Here is a 22,048-nt window from a genome sequence, read left to right as displayed (position 1 = left end):
AGCACCAGCCTTCCCAGCAGCCCCTGTGCCCCCAGCTCTGCCTCAAGGCCCAGGGGGATGAGAAAGCCTCTAGTTTGTTGACCCTCTGAAACTCAGAAGGGCGAGCTGAGAGGTACATGTGTGCCGTCCTGCAGGCAAGCCAGAGGCCCTGGCCTTCCAGAATTCCCTGCATCTTCCCTGCACAGCCCTGGGTACAGAGCTTGGTCCCCCCAGGCAGGCTGTGACTGGATGCTGGGGACATCAGTTTTCTTGATGGCTGGGCCGGGACGGGGGGCAGACCTTGCTAATGGATGGTAGAGGAAGGGAGTAAAGACGAGGGGGCTGTGATGGGTGAGTCGCAGAGCAGAAGGCTGCCAGTTACTGACCCTTAGGCTTTCCTTCTGATCTTTTAGGCTGCCAAGGGGAAGAGCTCTTATGATTGGACTGGTCTCCAAAGCAGCCGAGAATGCTGAGCATCCCCCATTAATGCCTAGGTGGCCCACTGTCTTCAGACTGAAATGTCTGGATGGAGTGTTGGACCCGATGGCCCTCAAGTTCCCTTCTACCCGGGGCATGCTCTGACACACACTGTTATTTTCATACTATAACGAGTGCAAGGAACTTCTAGGGTGCCCACCCCCCGCCCCCAGTCTCCTGCCCTAGGATTCTGGCTGTGCCCTGCGGGAGCTCCCTCTTATACCCACCCAGATCTCTGGGAGCAGCTACTCTGTGCGGACATCCACAGATACGGAGGACGGCGCGCCCCTCCGCCCACATTACTCCCCTTGGCCTCCCGTCCCTCTGCCTCCCATCCTGCCGGGCCTCCCTGGGATGTGTATTCTTGTTGGCAATTCTAACAGACTGGGCTTCACAGTTCAGCTCCGGCACTTACTCGCTCCGCACCTCCCGGGCCAGCTTGCTCATCAGAACGGTGGGGTGAATAATGCCTCCCCGAGGCAGGCTGGCTGGGGGGGGGTACGAACTCTGGCCCGGGAGGCAGACCCAGCTGCTCACTGCAGTATGGCCTCCGGGAAATGGTTTCACCTCTCTGCGGCCCAGCTTCCTCCCCTAAAATGCATGCCGTGAGAGTGAATACCTCATAGGGCTGGGTGAGGATGAAACAAGCAAATGCACCAGCGTTTAGAACAGTGCCTGGTGCAGACTTCACAGGGGCTGTGGCTTTGCAGGGCTGCTGTCGTAAGGACAGAGGGAGGTGGCTCTCAGTGCGCAGTGTCCATTCGTGTTATTGCACCCTGGGTGGAAAGCAGGGGGCTTCCCAGGGCTGTAGGGGACCACTGGTCTTAGGGGCTCCTTCAGAGCCAAGACAGACGACTGTGAGTGAAAAGGAAGGTTCCCAAGTGAGGGCCTCGGCCTTCCTTCCTGGACTGTAGAGGTGAGTCCCGTCTCTTCCACAATAAGATTAGCTTGTGGAAGGAAGGGCTGGTGATCACACAGCTCAGCAGCCTGCTTCCGTGGGCCACAGGGCTCAGCCTGAAGCCTGAGGCCAAGTTGAAGGCCCCATGTCCTAAAGGGTCAGGGCTGAGCAGAGGAAAGGTAGACCCACTGAGAATGTAGGGAAGAGGATCGCTCTGGGCCCAGCAGCACCGGTCCCCGTAAGCCTCAGTCCCCATCAGGGCTGGAGCGTCTTGCCCGGCCCATACCACGTGCCTAGGGACTCCACTCAGCTGATGCCGCCCACGATCAGGATGTCCAGCAGGCTGGCGAGGGCTCACGCCTGGCCACGTGAGGGGGGCTGGCAGGTGTGCGGCTGGCTCAGGGCCCAGCCGTCCCACTGCTCACGTCAAAGCCCCGCGCTCTGGTGGCTGGTCCCCTGTGGGACTTTACCCCTCTGGGGTGCCACCATCCATGTGATCTGCGTCTTGGCTCTGGGCTATCCTCAGAGCAGGATGAAAGAGCTTTCCCTAGGCAGGGGAGAGTCATCCTACTGAGCCTGTACACAGCACTTTTATATCCACAGCTAAAACACTAGGTCACCACCGGTGAGAGAGGCTTCAGGGACGGCACCCCCGTCGTCTCCTGCTTTCTTGGTTGGATGTGCAAAGGCTACAGGGAAGCAGGGCGGGAGAGCACAGCCTTCGAGGCTCCTTCCTGTGACCTGATTCCATTCAGGCTCAACCTGATTTCTCATGGACACTCGGGCTCGTTCTGGCTCAGGCCCTTCCCTGCTAAGTCCACATGTTCTGTAGCCTCCCCTGCTCCCACTGGGCTTGGCCTTTGGGAGGAGATTAAATGGGGGAGGCTCCACCCAGGCACCAGGGAGCCTGCCCTGGCCAACAGTGCAAGGGGGTGGGTCTGGCTTCTGCCCCGGCCAGTCCCGCCCTGGCTTCCTTTCCCGGCACGATTAGCCGGCTCTGGATGGACAGTCTTCCCAGCTTCAAGGAGCCTGTGCTGCCCATAGCATCACCCGTGACATCCTCTTGCCCCGACAACCAAGCCTGTGTCTGATCAAGCTTCTAGATTCAACTATCAGGAGAACATGTTAAACAACGTCACAAGGATATAATCAGAAAATCCATAGGACAGATGACCTGGTTCCTTCAACAAATAAATTGCAAAGAAGGTGAGAGAGAGAGAGATGGGGGGAGAGAGAGAGAAAGAGAGAGAGGGGTGGTGCAACTAAGAGACTGAAAGAGACTCGGGAGACAAATTGCCCAATCTTAATACACAGACCTAATTTAGGTTTCGAGTCAAACAAACTGCAAAAAGAAAAGAGAACAGTTTATGGGTCAATTGGGGAAATTTGAAACTGCCTGGTTATTTCATGGTATTAAGGAATGACTGGTAATTTTTTTGATGTGATCATGGTGTTGTCATGTTTTCTAAAGAAGGACCCTTCCGTTCGAGGGAGACACACTGAAATGTTACAGACCACTCGCTGTCTGGGAGCCAAGCGGGGAGAGGGAGTAGGGAGGGGACAAATGAACCAGAAGATGGTAGTTGTTGAGTGTGGGTGATGGGACAGGGTGCTTCATTATCACATTCATTTCTGCATATCTTTGAAAAGCGGCATGATAAAATCTGGAAGTAGGAGGTGGAGGAGGAGGAGGAGGGGAAGGAGGAGGACGAGGAGGGGGAGGAGGGAGGTGGAAAGGTAGGGTAGAGGGGCCACCAAGACTGGCTGAGGTGCTAAGAACCTAGAGACTGTGGCCAACACCAGACCCGAGGGTGACCATCCCTCTCTGGCTTCCCCGAGGCCTCCATTCCAGGGGCCTCCACGGCATGGGGGTGGTTCTCAGTACAGGAGCATGATGTGGGGACGGAATGCGGGCTGGGGGCGCCAGCAGGGCACTCACCGTGGAGAGGCAGCTCCTGTCCTCCCGGATGATGGCACCGAAGCCCAGGAAGCCCGTCACCATGACAAGGGCCCCTGCAAAGATGAGGATGTAGGCGGACGCGGCGAAGGTGCTGGAGGCCAGGACGCTGAGGTAGCCGCTCTTCTCCACCAGGGTCCAGACGCCCACGGCCATGACGGCGGCCCCGCCCACCTGCAGGAAAGCCCAGGTCAGGGCAGGTGGCCGCCGCGGGTCCACAGCTGCCATCGATAGAGCGCCCACCACGCTCCAGGCGCTTTTTATGCACCATCTCATTCAGTCCTTCAAAGAGCCCAAGGGAATAGTTTGGTCACCCATTCCACAGATGAGGAAATTGAGGCGTGGAGAAGTTAGGAGACTCGTCCACAGTCACACACCTAAGCAAGTGGCAGGAACGGATTTTGAATCTGAGGCTGATTCCCAAGTCCGTACTTCTTACCATATTGTGTCCCCAGGAGATGCAATGCCCTTCCTCCCCCAGTGCTCCTTGGGCTGGCCGTTTCCCGGTAGGGCATGTTCATATGCGCCCCATTTCAGCCTTACGTTTGTCCATGTGGGGAGCACGCCAGGGCTTCTCATCTTATCTACAGATGACAAAACTGGGGCCCACAGAGGAAAGGCCAACTGCCCAAGGTCCTGCCTCTGGTTAGGGACCGTTAGGGGTAGTTAGGGGCAGCGGCAGGGTCAGGACTTGAACTCAGAGCCACCCTGCCTCCCTCCACCACTGAACGGACACACGCTGCACAAGCTGGAGTCGGTCTGAGGCAGCAGGAGGACTGGGAGAGATTTCTTCCTTGCTAACGGTCCCATTTTCTTCCAGCCCCGAGAAGGAGGCAGGGACAGGGCACTGCTGACTGGCAGGTCAGGCCGACGGCTCCCTAGGAAGGGTACCTGGGGCACGGAGCTGGGATGCCTCTCTGGCCTGGTTCTTTCTGCACGGAGGCTGAATGACCCTTTCTGTGACTTGTATGCTCAGCAGAAGTGTGTGCGTGCGTGTGTGCGTGTGCGTGTGTGTGTCCTCAAGGTGCCGGATGGGGCAGTATTAGGCTGTCTGCCCAGGGTGTTGGTGGGGGGCAGGACCCCTGGGACCTCTGACCATCTCTGCCTTCTGCTCCTGGGAAGGCAGACTTCTGTGTGGCCTCTAGTCTCCCTGCCTCACTGAAAGGTGGGTTCTCTTCCTCAGATGGGTGGCGAATCTCCCTCAAGTGTATCAAAAGCTCCACAAGCTTCCCTGGCTGGGTCCATGCACACAAGGGGCTCCCGTCCATCCCAGAATGACTCTGCGTAACCCACCCTGACATTTCAGTGTCTGTTCCTGGCACTCACAAGCGTCAGCTGAGTGAGCAGAAGGTGGTTCCGTGCCCGAGGCACCTACATCCTGCAGCCCAGCACTCTCTCTTCTGAGCCTTGCAGTTCTGGGGCGGGGCGGGGTTGGGGGGGCACGTAGCTTTGTTTTGCAGATGAAGAAACTGAGGCTTGGAGAGAAGAATGTGCTCAAGGTAACACCATTAGAAAGTTTCAGAATTGAGATTCAAAGCCAGGTTTTCTGTCCTCGGATTCCACAGGTTGGGCTGGGTCCACTGTGCTACTCACTTTGCTTTTAAAATCTGTCTGCTTTCTTCCAAGTGCTTTTTATCCTCCTCTGCACCTCCAGCAGGTAGCAGGTAAGAGAAGCAGGTAGAAGGACATCACACAGCTGCGCCTCTCCAAATGGAATGGGAGAGGCTAAGGTGCCGCAGTCCTTCAATTCCATGATGCACCTCTCCCCCACTTGAACATCTCTACAACTGAGATGCATCTTACGATTATACTTGGCAACACATTTTCTTAGTGGTACAGAAAAGAACAGTGTATCTCACAATTGGTGGTATCTTCAGATTCAGTGAAATCCTGGACTACGATAGCCTCCATGACCAGGGAGGGAGTTCCTGAGTCTGATTTAGGGGAACTGTGTCCAGTGAGGCTTTCCAGCAAAATAGCTTGCATATGTTCTTTCTGTCCCCTGCCCCCAGTGTGACTGAAAGGCTTGGGTAAGGGTCCCAAGTTTTCATAGCTAGCTATGTGACCTAAAGAGAGTCCGTTTCTTCCTATCTCCAGTAAAGGGGTTATCTCAGACTCGTGATGCCCAGCCTAGAACCACCAAGGACTCCTTTGATTACTTTTTCCTGTGGATCTTATATTTTGAAGGCTTTTGCCTACCAAATACAGTGCATTAATTAAGTAATAATTCATTTCTCATTTTTTTATTAATCAAAGGCACATGAGAGTGCCAGGAAGAGATTCTGAGCGGCATGAAACAGTCAATGTGACCACTTTGCATTGATCTTTTTTTTTTTTTTTATTCGACAGAGAGAGACACAGTGAGAGCAGGAACACAAGCAGGGGGAGTGGGAGAGGGAGAAGCAGGCTTCCCGCGGAGCAGGGAGCCCGACGCGGGGCTCGATCCCAGGACCCCGGGATCATGACCTGAGCCGAAGGCAGACGCTTACCGACTGAGCCACCCAGGCGCCCCTGCATTGATCTTTTAATGGGTGTAGTCTCTTTATAGAAATATACACATGATCCATTATCCATTAGGTTTGTCAACCCCATAGGCTGAGAATCAGATTCAGGACCCTCCATCTGGGCATGTGTGGGCTTAACTGGGGACACTTTATCTGTTGGGGGACATGGAACCCACTGAAAATCTGATAGAAAGCTTTGGACACTTTGGCCAGAGAAATGGTAAGCCACGTAAAATAATGTATTCAGGTCTGGGGTCTGAAGTCTAATCTTGTAGCACGTAGTGAGCCCTGGTGTAGACAGGTCTCTAAGGCCTCCTCCACCTTGACACCCAGAGAAGGTGGCATTTCTCAGCCTGGCTGCAGAGTCTCCTGCAGCCAGGAGACTCCTTTCTTCTGTTCCAAGAAACCTAAGCCACACTCCAGGCCAATTGGAATCTCTGGGAGTGGGATCCAGGCGTGAATATTTTATTAAGTTCCCAGGTGGCTCCTCAGAGAACGGAAGCTTGGGTTGCATATTTAATGGAGGGTCAGAGTGTCCTGCCCCTCTCCCCCAGGAGGTGGTGCTGTGCTGAATCTCACAGAAGAAGCTGCTTCCTGGAAGATTCGGGGGCCCTGCCCTGAGTGTAGCTGCCTGGATAGCTCTTGACACTTGTTCAGAACTTGAACTCCATCCTTTTCCCTGTCTGTGTGAGGGTGTTTGCTTTGGGGTTGAAGGTGGGGTAGTTGAGGAGCAGAGTTTCCAGTCCAAAGGGATGAAAGTCCTATTATGAAAAAAGGGGAACCCCCCCATGGGGCTCCCAGGGGAAGGAGGGGGGGCTGTAAAAAATGCAGCCCGGGAGAGGAGCAGTATTGCTTCCACTAATGGAGGGCTCCTCTCTTGCCAGTCACAGAAAGGGCTGGAATCTTGCAAAGCAAAGCCGGGAGAGTCCACAAGCCAGCCAGGGCGGCAGCATGGCCCCCAGCCATGAGGGAGGGTCTGGAAGCGATCTGAAGGAACCCACTGCCCTGACTGAGGTCCAGGGAACACATTCATACTCGTTCTGATATCCGTGGGGACACCAACCCTCCCCTGGGGTGTCACATCTGGTGGAGAAGTTACTGTCTGCAGGAGACAGCGAGAGGGATTTGCCATCAGGAACAAGAGGGTTTCAAGTCTTCCAGGGCATCTTGGGACTTGGTCAGCTCTTTAGAAAACAATCTTGCATCTGGACAGGAACAGTAAAAGCTGCTAAATGTTGGAATGGGTCACCAGAGGAGGACTGGGATGTAGAAGTCAGCGGGCCTAGGTTCCAGCCCTGGCTGTGCCCCTGCCTCACCATGTGTCTGGGTACCAGACACTTCACTTGGCTGAGCCTCAGTTTCTTCATCTGTCAAATGGTGCCGCGGGATGAGAATATCTCTGAGGTCTCTTCCACGTGGGTCAAATGTCCCTGTTAGTACTGGAGGACAACCTTCTGCCGATACATCTCCAGGAAGATGCTTCTGGATCAGCGGTTCATGGCTTTCACTCCAGCTGTGTGGAGACTGCCCAGGTCAGCAGGAAGAGCAGAGCAAGGGGAGCTGCGAGGTGGACTGATGCGGGGTGGAGAGAGATCTGACCCCAGTGAGCTATTTCAACCGCTATTTGCACAGAGTTGATTCAACAGTATTGGGCTCTTTACAGAAACTGTGGAATATTAACTACATTTTTCAAAACTATAGCCTGTAGCCGATTAGCCAGAAAGCCCCGCAGAGTGTGAAGCTGGCCTTCTTGCCAACAAGGACCCAGGAGGTCCAGCAGGGGCATGGCACGTCACCCATGCCTTGTAATTTTAGGAACTTCCAATCTATAGAACCAGAATGTTGCTCATGTCATCACATGAGCAGGAGGAGGATTAGCCTGAGCAGCCCCACATGGCTGCCCTCACAGACATCACGGCAGCACCCTCCCACCCCCCAAAAGCAGGCAGAGAATATAAAAGTAATTGCAGGATTTTCTTTGTCAGGCTACTGAAGGGTTTCTGTGCTGGGATGTGGGGGCAGGACCAGTGGGGGGCGGGGAGCAGGGGCCAGGATGGCGGGGCTCTCAATAAGGAAGGGTCCCCCAGGCCAGAGTCCCCTGCCTCCAGTGGCAGGGAAGCCCATGACATGGGGAGGCAGGAACACACAGGGTGGCCGTGTACTTCACTTCTGTGTGTGTTTGCTGGGTGCCTCCTAGCTGCCCAGCTCCACGCTGGACTGGAAAGGTTTTGGAACTGGATGTGTGTTCGCCCATTTAGAGTCACACTGGGAGCTCCTTCTCCCCTGGTCAGTCTCATAAATGGCACCCCCATCTGCCCAGAGCAGAACCCCCAGGGTCACTAGGGACTCCTTACTCTCCTCCCAGGGACAGCAGAGTGCGGGTCCCCAGCCGTTCTCCCCACCTGGTGCCATGCACCGTTCTGGCTTTGGCTCCCTGCCTCCCCACCCCTGCATCATCAGCTTCCTGGCCCCCGCATCCAGCCCAAACTTCGGCCTGGCTCCCTCTCCAGCCTGAGCTTGATTAATGACCAACACCCCCCAGGGCCGGCCAGCTTTTCTCCCAGCCCCTCCCCACCATGTCCCTGTGGCCTGGGTACCAGTTCTGACTGAGTTGAATCTTCAAGGCTAGGCTTGTCCTGCTAAAAGCCACTTTCTGCTTCAAGTCATTCTTGTCTTGGCTCTTTGGTTTTAAAGAGTCCTTGGTAAAAGGAATCACAGCACTGCTTTCCCTCTCTCCCCAAAGAAATCTACTTCTGTGACAAGAGCAGAGGTCACGGGATTTGCTGAGGGTTGGAGCTGTTGAATCTGTTCCTCCTTCAAACCCCGCTCAGAACCTGCAGGGAGCCTGCCCCCAGTCTTGCAAATCATCCTGTCCTCCCCACGGCTTCCACGCCTTGTACGGGTGTCCAGAGGGATGCGTGTCATGGCATATTGTTGTATTCGTCACTTTGCCTGTCTCCCTTTTAGCCTCTAGGTGAGATCTCACTCATTTTAGCGTCCTGAGCAGAGCCCTACACAGTGTAGTGCCTGGTAGCTCCCTAGGGAAGGAGGGGGGAGGGAGGAAGGGACAGAGGGAAGACTCAAGTCTGGCCCCTTTTATATTCTGGATGAAGAAGCAAAGGCCCAGAGAGAGGTGACTTTCCAAGGTCCTGTAACCAGCCAGGGGCCAAGTGCGCACTAGAACTCAAGAACCCTATGGGCCAGTTCAGTGCCCGTGTTACCGGCCAGGCTGCTGATCCATACAAATCTCCTCTGCCCATAAAGCAAGCCACCTTGCTCAGGGCTGTCACCACAGGCTTCCTCCTTGACTGGTCTCACCCACGATGGCCCATGCAGACCCAATGTTCATCCTCCCTCCCCCACCAAGTATGAGCCTGTCCCCCAGCAGACCCGGACAGCATTGAGGGGAGGGATGACCTCAGCCCCACGGGGGTCCTGTGACTTCAGCATCTTAAGAAGGGGAGCCGTAGAAGCACCAACCGCGGGACCCATTCTGTCACAGATGACATGTCCTGGGAGGCAGGCGGAGGCCTGTTCGGTGGGATGATGATGTATGTGAAAGTGAAGGGCCTTTTACCCCTGGCAGGAAAGCGAGCAGAGGCTCTTCCTTCCTAGGCTCTCCATGGGAGTCCTAGAGAGATGTCCTGAAGTCACCGCCCCTGCCCCGCCGGGGCACGGGTCCTCCACCATCTCTGCCTCCTGTGTTGGCCCATGTCCCCTCTAAGGGATCCTGGGGGGGGGGGTTCCCTGGAGGCCAAGCCCCACTGGTCCCCAAGGAAAATACCAATGTCTCAGACAACACCCCGGGGCAGCACAGAGCTCGCCCCCCCCCATTCTCCCATAGCCTGGCATAGCTCCTGGGAGGCAGGGGAAATTTTGATTATTAACACAGCCAAGCAGCTAATTAAAGTAAATAAATTAGGGAACAACATTTGCAGGGATGATGGGAGCTATAAGGAGCCATGCAGGAAATGGGAGGGAAGAAAAGCATTTCCTAGGCACCACGTAGGGAAGCCGGATCACATTTTCTTTTTAGGGCCAGGGAGGAGGCATGAGAGTGTTGACATTTTTGGTTCCTGACCCAGAGCTGTATCCAAGGGGCCCTTCCCTGCCCAGTGAGATTGTCCCAATCAATCCTGGGTTAATCGAAATGCAAGGGGGGATGGGGTGGAGTCAGGGATAGGGTAATGGTGAAGGATGGGGGATCAGGTGTGGGTTGAGTGTTGGGGGCCGGGGAACCAGAGGTGGGGGGGGAGGCTGGGCACAGGAGATGAGGATCCATTGTGGTGCTTCCTAAGTCTTGCTTAGATTTTTCATATTCAGCATGTCCGAAACTCCACCCCATGGAAACATCCTAATTCAGGTTCAACCTTGAACCTTGGGGACATTTTGGATTCCAAGTAAGCATCAGAGCAGCGGGTCTATGGCTGTGATTATTGGTCAGTGGTCTCCGCAGATGGGAAGAGCACTGGACATTGGAGTCAGAAAACCCAGAAGTGACAGAGGATTCTGACAAGCATGTGAGCCTCAGTTTCATCTCTACCAAATGGGAATGGAGATATTAAAGGGTGGTTGTAAGAATCAATGCAAAGTGTAAACGGATTTATGACCTTCCAATTGTGCAAGCATGACATGGTTGGTTGGGAGGCGGGGAGACAGGGTTTAAAGTCTGCTTAAGACCGCCAGACCTGGCACGTGACCACTAACTTGCACCTGCGTCTTGCCTGCGTTAGGGTGGACGGCAGGGGCCGTTCGCACCATCCGACTGCTCTGGTTTTGAAACTTTGCAATGTAAACCACTAGGGCTGTGCCATAAATTTGGTGGGGTATAACCTGCATCAAAAAACAGAACAAAATGCCACAAAGTAAAAGAGAAAATAGACTGCATTGTGCACAGTAAGGGTAAGCTTGGTTTTCTGAACAATTCTTTCTGTGAGCATTTCTTATGCTTCCATGTATTTCTTACTCGGGTCATGATCCTGAGTCTTAAAGCCAGTGCCAAACGTACAGAAAGGTATAACTTAGTCCACTGAAGGAGCTACATACAGGAGCCAAGCACCAAGTGTGTGTCAGAAACTGTGCTATTTTCCCAAATGTTCATCTTTTAATTCTTACAGCCTTTTAAAAAAGATTTATTTATTTATTTGAGAGAGAGAGAGAGAGCACATGAGTGAGTGGGAGGAGGGGCAGGGGAAGGTGAGTGTGGAACCTGACATGGGGCTCGATCCCACGACCCCAAGTTCATGACTCAAGCCGGAACCAAGAATCAGACACTTAACCGACTGAGCCACCCGGCGCCCCTCATTCTTCTAGTTCTGACACTCCCGTGACAGTACCAAAAAGTGAGGGATTTGGCTAATGTTTTAGTCTGCTCAGGTTACCATGATCAAATCCCATAGCTGGGTGGCTTCCACAACAGAAATGTATTTCTATCTCTCCCAGTTCTGGAGGCTGGGAGTCCCACGATAAGGTGCTGACCGATTCAGTGTTGGTGAGGACCCCCGTCCCTGCTTACAGATAGCCGCTGCCTCACTGTGTGCTCATATGGCCTTTTCTCTGTGCGTGTTTATACAGAGAGAGCTCTCTTCTCTACTGGTAAGGCCACCAAGCCTACTGGATTAGGAGCCTACCCTTGGGGTTTAGAACTTCAACATATGAATTCTGAGGGGTCACAATTCCGTCCCTAGCAACTCATGTCCCATGGCAAATAAATAAGATCTGAATCTGAACCCAAACTTGAGCCTGAGTCTTCCCGGCATACTAATCCACGTATGCCCCGAAGACACTGGGGGAGAGGCCAGGACCCAGAGCTGGTAGCCTCATACGTAGTCTTAGGGGTGAAAGAGACCTGGGCTCCAGCTCTGGGTCTTTGGGCATATTGCTCCCCCCTCTGCACAGTGGGGCTCTAATAGAGCTGTTCAGGGCTGTGGGGATGCTGGGAAGATGAAACAGAATGATGTAGGTGAAGGCCTTCCACAGAGGAAGCCCGCAACAGGAGGTGCCATGCACCCTAGGGACTCTGTCCGCTGATACATTCCAAGCACCTAGAACAGTGCTTAATAAACATCAGGGATGGAGTTGTCGGTTGTTATCATTGACCAGAATGCCTGGGTGTCAGCGCTAGCTTTCTTTATGACCACTGTAAGACTCTGGGCAAGATTCTGAGTTGGGTGAGCCTGTTCCCTGCCAAAGATAATGGCCAGACAGACTCTCCGGGTTGATCTGAGGATCGCATGAGATAATCCGAGGAAGGTCTTTATCCAGCAGTGGCTCACAAACACTAGGCATCATAACTGCCACAAGGAAGGGTTTCTTCATCCTCGCTGTGCTGGATTTGGACCGAGTTTGGCAAGGTGATGTACAGGGAAGGAACACTGTTTTGGGGGAAAGGAAGTATGAGTGTTCAACCCAATCATCCTAGCAAAGGCAGTGTGCCTCTGCTGTCTGGGCTCCCTCTCTGTGTCGGCACAGGGGTGGGGGTGGTAGCCAGGGGTGTTAGTGAGCAGGAGCCTGGAGCTGTCTGAAGACCCTCCCTGATGCTCTGCAGTAGAGTCTAAGAGGAAGGCGGAAGGGCTGCGAGCACCGACCAGTGTAGACACTGGCATTGCTATGTGTCTTGTAAGAGGGGCTCAGGTGGAGGGCTGGCAACTGGACTCTGGGGTGTATGTGGGGAGGACCCTTCACTTGTGGGAAGGGAACTTCACTGACACGCCCCGTTCCTAGGGAATTCTGGTAAGTTCCCAGGGCCTTTGCACTGCAAGATGTATGACGTTGCACTCTGCTGTGGGAGGAGATGGGCCAGCAGTCTGTCCCCTGTCTACTTCTGAGGAGATCGCAGCCGATCCAGGGGACAATGCCGGGATGCCTCTGGACTGGACACTGAGGCCTGAACCTCCCCAAACGGACCATCTATCATAAGGTGGATGAGGCTTGGCTGAATGGGTCCCTGGGAAGCTGGTCCATGTCCAGCCAGGCCCCCAGGCAGGGTTATTTTTATCCCAAAGCAGGGAGATCTATATGGGGGAAGCTCCCCCTCACGGGTAGCTGCTCGGGTAACATGCTCGCTGCCCATCTGCCTGTGCCGCCGCCCCCACGTCCCTCTCCCTACCACTCCTAAAGGAATGCAAACACTGAACAGACAGACTCCCAGTCCGCGCTGGCTGGAAGGGCCTCTGAGGGTGGTCACAGGCAAGGTCAGGGCCCTTCCAAAGATATTCTGGGCTGAGCACCTCACAGCAGCCTTCTGGCCCTGCTAGCTATAGCCCTCTCTCTTCTCCTGCTGCCCAGCACGTGTTGTCTACACTGATGGCCTACTTCCTCGACCCCCACCCCCACTACTCTCCCGAGAGTTCTCTCACTACAACCACCAATAAACCATGTGGTCAAACCCAATGGCCTCTCTCCAGGCCGTAAAATACTTGCTGTATCTTCTCCCTTGAACACCCCCCCCCCCCCCGCCAATCTCCAGCTTCTGGGAAACTGTCCCCCCTGGTTTGCCTCCCACCGCCCTGACAGCCCCTCTTCCACCCTTCCTGGGGGACAGCTCCTCTCAGCTTGCGTGGAGCTCTCCTGCTGGGAGCACCGAAAGTCCCACATCTCAGGAGTTCTCTCAGTCAGGGCAAATGGGGGCCACTGTTAAGCCTAGACTCACCCCTGACCCTCAACATCTCATTCTCGCTTCTCTTCTCAGTCTCCATGATGTCCTTGGGGGTCTTCACCTACTTCTGTGGCTGCAGCCACCATCGGGTGGGAATGATCCAGAACCATGAGCCAACTTCCCACAGGGCATCTCTGCTCGGATGTCTCCTGGCAACTCAAACCCACCATGCCTCCATCTGACCTCACCATCTGAGGCCAAACTGCTTGTCCTTCTGGTCTACCGCTGCAGTGAGGGGCTTCACTGTCCACCCAAAGTTACATGTTTTCTTTCCTCTTAACCAGTTTGTGACCTAATTTTACCTCCCAAATCCCTTGACTCTCTCCAAATATTTTGATCCCTGCCGTCACTCCCATGCTGCAGGTCACCACCATCTCCTGTCATGATCAGGGCCTCGTCTAGAGGGAATGTCAACCGGGGTCATCCCTGGATGGTGAATATTATGGGTTGAATTGTGTCCCCAAAAAGGTTTGCTGAAGTCCTAACTCTGGTACCTGTGACGGGACCTTATTTGGAAATAGGATCTTTGTAGATGTAATCAAGTTACAACACCGCACCAGCCCCAGCCCCACGACTTCTGTTTCTCTGCCCTGGGGTCATCAGGATGGGCCCTTATCAGATACAAGTGGGGTTCTTCTAACGAGAAGACAACGCCATGTAAAGACAGAGACACACAGGAAGAACAGAACCGGATGGCAGAGGCCGAGATCGGAGTCATGCAGCGGAAGCCCAAGATTGCCAAGAATTGCCGGCCACCACCAGAATTTAGGAAGAGTCAAGGAAAGAGTCTACCCAGAGTCTCAGAGGGAGCAAGGCCTTGATGACACCTTGAGTTTGGACTTCCAGCCTCCAGAGGTATGAGAGGATAAATTTCTGTTGTTTGAAAACCACCCAGTTTATGGGGTGCCTGGGTGGCTCAGTCAGTTAAGTGTCTGCCCTTGGCTCAGGTCATGATCCCAGGGTCCTGAGATTGAGACCCAAGTCAGACTCCCTGCTCAGCGGCGAGTCTGCTTCTCCCTCTCCCTCTGCCCTGCTCATGCTCTCTGTTTCTCTCTCAAATAAATAAAATGTTTAAAAAACAAAACAAAACAAAACCACCCAGTTTATATACTCTGTTATACAGGCAGCCCTAGGAACCTAATATACCAAAATGTGAGCAATTTTTATTTTCTTATTTATACTTTTCAGTATTTTAGGGATTATCCGTAGTGGAGACACAGATTTTTATGATTGGGGAAAAACATACTTATTCTTAAAAAAAAAAAAAAAAATCCTCACTCAACGAGAATCCTAAGCCCTCTATTGGATTATTGCATTTACCTCTGAGAATCAAAACTATCTGCACCCACACAGCTTACTGATCACATCACCGTGACTTTATTAGTCCATTGGCTTCATCAAGCCAGCTTTACTATTTCAGGAAACTCTTGCACAGGAAGATAAAAGTTGCAAATAAAATAAGTTTATGGTTCGTTTCAGGGATTTGCAAAAGACATGTAAACAAACATCAAATGATTCGACTTTTTAACAGATAGCATCAAATGAGTGTCTACTCTCCAAGGCTCTCCCAAACACTGGCCTTGCCGTGCCCACTAATCCTTAACTCCTGTAACATGATTCTTCAGGGTCTTAACACATTTCCCCATCTCAAGCAATTTTTTTTTAAAGATTTTATTTATTTATTTGACACACAGAAAGTGAGAGAGAGAGACAGAGAGCAGGCACAAGCAGGGGGAATGGCAGGCAGGGGAGAAGCACGCTCCCTGCTGAGCAAGGAGCCTGATGCGGGACTCGATCCCAGGACTCCGGGATCATGACCTGAGCTGAAGGCAGCCGCTTAACTGACTGAGCCACCCAGGCACCCCCCCATCTCAAGCAATTTATTTAGTCTTAATGAAAGACCCTGAACACGTAGATATAACCTATCTTTGCCTTTGCCTTTCTGAGATGTTTCTAAGACTCTGCCAAGGGAGGGAATTCTTCCCAAGGGAAGCAGGGACCTCAGCTCCGCTCTACCAGCAGGCTGATTTGGTGGTATTTGCAAGCCTTCTGCAGCTAACATATCCAAAATGTTGCATTTACTGAATGCCTTCTATGTGCAGAGACTGAGCTAAGCACTTGCCACGTACCCTTTTAGGGCATCTGCTAATTGAACTGTTAAGAGATAAATTGAGGTATATTAAACGTTTTAAGAGTTTCTTTGAGCAGAAATTGATTCCAATCAGGCAGCATCCAATCTAGCAGATAGAAAGGAGCATCGATGAGTTTGCACCAAAGGAAAGACTTTTACAGCCAGAAGGGAGCAGGACTAAGGACGTTATGCTAGGCAAAAAAGCAGGTTGGTTATTGCAAGGTTACTTTCCTTTAGGGGAAGGCAGGGGTCTAGCAGGTGGATTACCTAACTAGTGCTCATCAGGGGATTCCTGACTGACTGGTTTAAGATGCCATTTCTGGGAGAGCTGCGACTGTAATTAAGTCTCGGTTTGGTGACATGAGACTTAGCATTAAGTGACTCCATTTGGGACCTGTTGTCTCATTTTTAACAAATCCCAGGCAGTTAGAAATGATTCCCATTTTGGAGCTGCGGAAAGAGACTCAGCCCTATTAAGTGGCGTGCCCCAGGCGGCACCATCAGTAAACAGCAGAGCCTAGGAAAGCCTCCTCTCCCAGCACCCTTCCGCCGCTGCAGATCTAGGGAGATTGGAATACAAAATACACACATTCCAGTGTCTGGTTATTTTGGGGAACCAGTGGTATTCTGCTCCCGATTACCTCGATAACTGCTTTAAGTGGACAGACTCCACTCTGCCCGGAAGACCTCACCGGGCAGGCTTCCTGAGGGGAGTCACTATGGAGGCCACTCCCACCGCACCAGCCCCGGCCCCACGACTTCTGTTTCTCTGCCCTGGGGCCTGGAGAATGTTAACAGTGAAAGGCAAACGGTGGAAAACAGGCAATTATTTCAGGCAGGCACATTTCCCACAAGGCCCTGGTGCAACAAGTTAGCAGGGAAGAAAGAGCCGGACCCTTTGTATAGCTGCGGGAGCACAAAGCTCATTGTTATGTTTCTGAATCCTCTCTTCAGATGCCTTGTGGTCCGGACTCCACGCCAACCTGCAGACCAGATTCTTTTCTTCCCCCTCAGTGGCAAATGTACATATTTGCTTTAGAGTAGGCAGAATTTGCCCATGGGTGGTCTTCGATTTGGAAGAAATCAGCCCGAGTGGTGACTCACAAAGAACAAAGGTGGTTTGACTCACTCCGTGCTGGGCCAGGGGATGTCTGTGCAAGATTCACTTACCCAGAAGAAGAAGTTAAAGACGAAGAGTAAATACTTCAGGTAGACGATCAGCCAGTCGTCCTGCTCAGCCTTGGAATGGGCCATGGTTGCTGGGCCTGCAAAGAAGTAGATACAGGGGGCTGGCAGGGGGCCCCATAGCAAACCACCTCGCCCTTCCCAGAGCCAGAGCTCCTTCCTAGCCTGTTTGGCCAGGTGGGTCTGAGGCTGTGGGTATGTAACCTGGAGCAAAGAGCAGGGAAATGCAAAGGCTATCGGATGCACAATAGAGGTGAACTGCACAGAATTTTCTAGACCCTTTGGATCTCGGTTTTGCCCTTTTGCCATAACTCCAACCTACAAGTCTTCCTACAGTAGGAAGTATTCTTATTCCCCTCCCCTGTCTCATCAGGGTTGCAGGGCACAAATTTACCTGGCACTCTGCATCATTTGAACGGGACCTCTGTGTGCACAGGTGAGGCATGAGCCCCAAATCAGGCGGTCCACGCTGGAAAGGACGTCAACTTCATCTAGTCCACCACAATGGTCCCCTGCACCATGACTTTCCAAATGAGGAAGCAAGGCAGCAGGCCCAGGTGTTTGGCAGGAAGAAGTACAAGAGCTCTGGAGTCGGACTCCCTGGGTTCAAACCCAGGTCTGCCACAAGATACGTGAGGCTTTTGGCCAATCATGCAACCTCCCATTTCTCAGTGTCCTCGTCTGTAGCAGAGAGAATAATGAAGCCTACGTCACAGGCTTGTTTGGAAGATTAAATGGGATCATCTACGTGAGGTGCTCAGCAGTAAGCGCTCAGTAGATATTAGCTATTATTAGTAGTGTGTGTGGCAGGGATTAGGACCCAGGCCTCCAGCCCCGGAATTCCTAGTTTTTGCCCTGGAACCATGCTCCCTCTCCTTGTCCTGCTGCCCCCTGCTGGAGTCTCTGGGAACCGTGTGAGACATCAGTGGGCTGAGGCAGGCAGGGGAGGCTCACTGTGCCCGTAGTCCTGTGTGCTTCTTGGTGAGTCTAAACAACAGCCCTTGTACTTTCTGCTTCCCCTGGGCTCCATTTCCCCCAGGCACCCATCCATGGCCTAACACTCACAGAGTAGCTGCTCCTTGAGGTACTCGCTCTCTCGAGGGGACCTCTTACTCTAGAACCACAAGCAATGGGGCACTGGTTTTGCTCACTTCCATTTCTTTCTCCCTCATTCCCCACCTCCGGTTGGGCCCTCCTTGCCACTGCCCCGCTCCTTTTCCTTGGCCGGTGCTGGGCCAAGCCCGGATCATTCCTCCTAAGCCACCATCCTGCCTTTTATTTCAAGCTCCTGGGCTCCTAAGACAGGGAGAGAGAGGGAGAGGGAGAGAGAGAGAGAGAGAGAGAGAGAGAGAGAGAAAGGTGGCTGTCTTATTTGGGATTTCTATTTGCAGAACTTGAAGAAGGTAATTTAAGAGTTTTAGTCTTCTGGTTAAAAAAGGACAAAACCCATTTTTCTCCAATTTCATCTGAGACGCAGTGCAGCGGAAAAAAAAAATACAGAAGGAGGAAAAAGGAAGCCTACAAAAAAGTGTGAGAAATGGTGACAGATGGGGTCAGCCGGGCAACTGGGATAGGAGCTATTACGTGGCCATCCTGCAGGTGCCTGACAAGAGTGTCACCGGGCCACTGCGGGCCATGACTAAATGGATGGTTTGTTTGGGGCCTGGCCTCTCCTGTCTGCATCTCTTCTCCCTTTGCCTCCCCCTCTCCTCCCAACCAGGGCCCACAGAACCATGCTACAGACACTTCTAGTCCTATAAACCAAGGGGTCAGGACCCTCTAAAGGAAAACTGTATTTCTAAAAAAGGAGTTGAGGCAGAAGATGGGATTTAACAAAAAGAAACATTTCTATTGGTAAAATTTTCAGCCATTAGTGGTAGAGAAGACAGAACCACAGAATGTCAGGGTCATGGGAAATGTTGGGCTCATTAAGTCAACCTTCTGCAGAGGGAGTGGGGAAATTAACACTCTCTAAAGTGACGTGGCTAATTGGTGGTAGCAGTCCCCCAGTCCCCCCACGGCATCCCCACTACAGGTAGGGCTCTGTGCTGGGGCTGCCAGAGGTCCTGAAGAAGTGTCAGTACCAGCTTGGAGCCAGATGCTTGGATCTGAAAGCTAGTCTTGTCATTTATTGGCTGTGTGACCTTGGCTAAGTTACTTAACCTCTCTGTGCAGCTAACATTCATTGAGCATTTATTATGTGCCAGGCACGGAACTAAGTGCTTTACACGTGTTATCTTATTCCATCTTCCCAACAGCCCTAGGAAGTACAGGTTATTCCCATTTTGAAAGATAAGGAAACCGAGGCTGAGCCAAGTTACATAAACTGTCCAGAGTCACACAGCAAGTAAGCGGCAAAGCCAGGAGAGAATGCGGAGCATCTGACTTGGTCCAAGCTCTTACCCATTGTGCCCTGCTCTCAGGGGAGGGGATGAGGAAGGGACACAGATGGCTGGTTTCCTTAATACTTGTTCTCCCCTTCTGCCTAAGGACTAGAATCCCTCAGTGTTAGTGGGTACTAGCCACCTGGAGCAGATATTTCCCCGCACCCCTTCCTGCTAGGTGCGGCCAGGATTAACTGCTGGCAAATGGCACGTAGGCAGAAGGGGTGTATGCAGCTTCCGGGTGCGTATGTTTCACGTGCCATGAAACTTGCCACTGCAGGGTGTGGAACTCTGTGTGTGTTCATTAGACCAAATTTGTTAGCAGCACTTTTCACATCTATATCCTCCCTGATTTTGTTTCTGCTTGTTCCACTCTCTGTTCAAAAGGTATATTACAGACTCCCATGTGACTCTGAATTTGTCTCTCCTTCAGTTCTGTTCTTTTTGCTTCACGTATTTTGCAATTGTTTTATAGAGTACATACAGATTTGGGGTTGTGATATCATCCTGGTAGATTGATCCCTCTGTCATCAATAAATGTCATTCTTTATCTCTGATAATCAGAAATATCCTTAGACTGAGGAGGGGGCATGTCTCTCCTCACCCTTTCCTTCTTCCTGTTGCCTGGAAGGCTGATGAAAGGACTGCGGCTCAAGCAGCTACTTTGAGCCATGAGTTGAAAGGGCAGAGTCATCAGTTTAAAAAAGCCTGGGTCTCAGATGGTTTTGGAGTACAATCTTTCTCAGGAAATCAGCAATCACAAGTTTCCCTTCTTTTCAATGCAAAAAAAAAAAAAAAAAAGCTCCTTTACCCTAGGCCTTCTTCTGGCTGATTCCTTAGCCTTCCCATTTGAAAATATCTGCCTGAATCTCCTGTTCCTCCCCTCTCCTGGATCCCTAACTCACCACCATCCTGCACTGATGCCACTCTGCCACAGGTGAATCCTCACTACTTCATGTCACTGGGATCTCTCCCAGCACGTGGCACTGTGGCCCAGCCCCTGCCCCCTGGCTTCTGGGACCCATACTCCCCTGCTCTCCTAGCCTTTCCCTTGCATGTCAATCTCTCACATGGCTTCTTCTTCCACCTCCCTGGGGTGGTTCCCCTGCTGTCTCTTAGTGGTACTCACTGCCTGCCTATATGTGTCTGTCCCCTGCTCAGCATCCCTGCTGCCACTGGTCTGGTTCAGACCTCGTCATCTCTTTCTTGGACTTCAGCACTAACCTCTTAACTGGTCGCTGGGCACCCATCGGCCCCAGCCCATCTGCCCCTGAAAGGGCTCTCTGAAATGCAAGTCTCATTAAGGATGGCCTCACTGAACATCCTCCTGTTGTTGTGCACCAGCTTTGGGACATCAAATGCCACTACCTCTACTGCCTAGTGACCCAGGATAGGCGGACAGGGAGGGTGAAGCAACCAGCCTCCTAGGAGGGTGGGCACTCCTAGCCCACTTGCCAGATGGTTCGGGATGGGACCCCTGGCAGACGGACAGCTGTCCTAATGGACACCCCTCTCCAGGACCTTGCTTTCCTGGGCCTCCCCTGTGGTTAGAGAGTACTACATGGGGGAGGGGCGGTGGGAGTGGGAAAGGCCACAGTAGCCCCTGGAGAGGAGAAAAGCAAACGCATGCTACTTGACCTGCCAGGAGTGGAGGAACCAGGGCTTCCGAGCCTCCGAGACCATGTTCACTGAGCTCTGAGGAGTGTCTGAGGATTTGCGGGAAACAGACTACCTTCCTAAGTGGGTTTTATTTCTGTCTGGGGGAGTCGGGCTTTCCGAACCCATGGGAGGAAGTGTCCCTAAGGGGCAAGAGGAGACAGTGGGGGCAGGCAGGGCAGAGACACCTCACCCCTGCCCCCACGGAGGAGGTAGTCGGCATTTTGTCATGGGGTCCCAGACTAGCCTGAGTACAAAGAAGAGGGGACCGTGTCTCCTAGAGCCCCGCTTCAGCCAAGCTGATCTCTTCTCTGGCCTCTTACGAGACCTGCTGCCCCTCCCTCCGCGCCATGGCTCCACTGTGCCTACATCTGGGGCACCAGCTCCTCGCTGCCTATCCACAGGCTCCAGGCTCAGCAGGGTCCCCCCAGCTCTGAAGATGGCCGTCCCCACCTTCCCTGCCTGACCCCAGGGCCCACTGACAACAGCAACGGGTTTGGGTCCTTTTTGGTGCCTTTTTAATCTCCTAGCAAGCCGACTGGTTTGACTTCGGTGCGTCTGCGGCACCTGCTGCCTGAGCCAGGCTGCTGAGCTGCGCTCAGAGGCGGGACTCCCTGGCTCTGCCCCTTTCTAGCCACCAGCACTCGGGCTCCTGACTGCCCTTCTCTGGGTGTCTGTTTTCCCATCCACAGGGCAGGGCCGTGGTGTTCCTGCACAAGTGTCAGAGTTATCTGCGGTGGCTAATGACCCGGTTTGCCCAGGACTTACCAAGGGATTTTTCAGAATGTTGGACTTTCAGTGCTAAACCCGGGTCACCCCAGGCAAACTGGATGGTGGGTCACCCTACTTCCAGGTGCTGTTGCTACTGCTGGTCCGAGGACCATAACCCTGCACCATGATTACCCTTCGCATCTGAATAGACAGAACTGAGTGGGTGGGGGTGGAACTCGGGCTGGGTGCGCCCTCTTGCTCCGAATGCACATTTGGGACCCTGTTCCTGCTGAGATGTCAGAGATTTCCCAGACAGCCGGGTAGTGTGGCTTTGGGGTGCCTGTCCCTCCAGACCAACGCTCCGAGTGCAGAACAAAGTTGGCAGTCAAGGTCAGCCAGTGGCCTGGGGGCTGGACCCATGCCATAGGATGCTCAGAAAAGCAACTGCACATGCCTTGATGACGACGTGATAGATTCGGGGACTTTCATCAGGCCAGATGTGTAGAGTC

General features: G+C 52.9%; 1 protein-coding gene across 1 annotated transcript in view; it reads right to left on the bottom strand.

Moving 5' to 3' along the window:
• Positions 1–22,048, bottom strand: part of TSPAN11 (tetraspanin 11) — a 67,008-nt gene that overhangs the window by 20,621 nt on the left and 24,339 nt on the right. Inside the window, exons 2-3 of the mRNA XM_021690686.2 lie at positions 16,774–16,868; positions 3,294–3,485 (exon numbers count right to left, since the gene is read on the bottom strand). Coding sequence (XP_021546361.1) covers positions 3,294–3,485; positions 16,774–16,857 — 276 coding nt within the window. The 5' untranslated portion in view covers positions 16,858–16,868. The remainder of the gene's footprint in view (positions 1–3,293; positions 3,486–16,773; positions 16,869–22,048) is intronic.

The sequence above is a fragment of the Neomonachus schauinslandi genome, chromosome 5 (genome assembly GCF_002201575.2).
Source record: "Neomonachus schauinslandi chromosome 5, ASM220157v2, whole genome shotgun sequence".
NCBI lineage: Eukaryota > Metazoa > Chordata > Mammalia > Carnivora > Phocidae > Neomonachus > Neomonachus schauinslandi.
The sequence above is the reverse complement of the archived record's forward strand: the minus strand, read 5'-3'. Positions and strand labels throughout refer to the sequence as shown.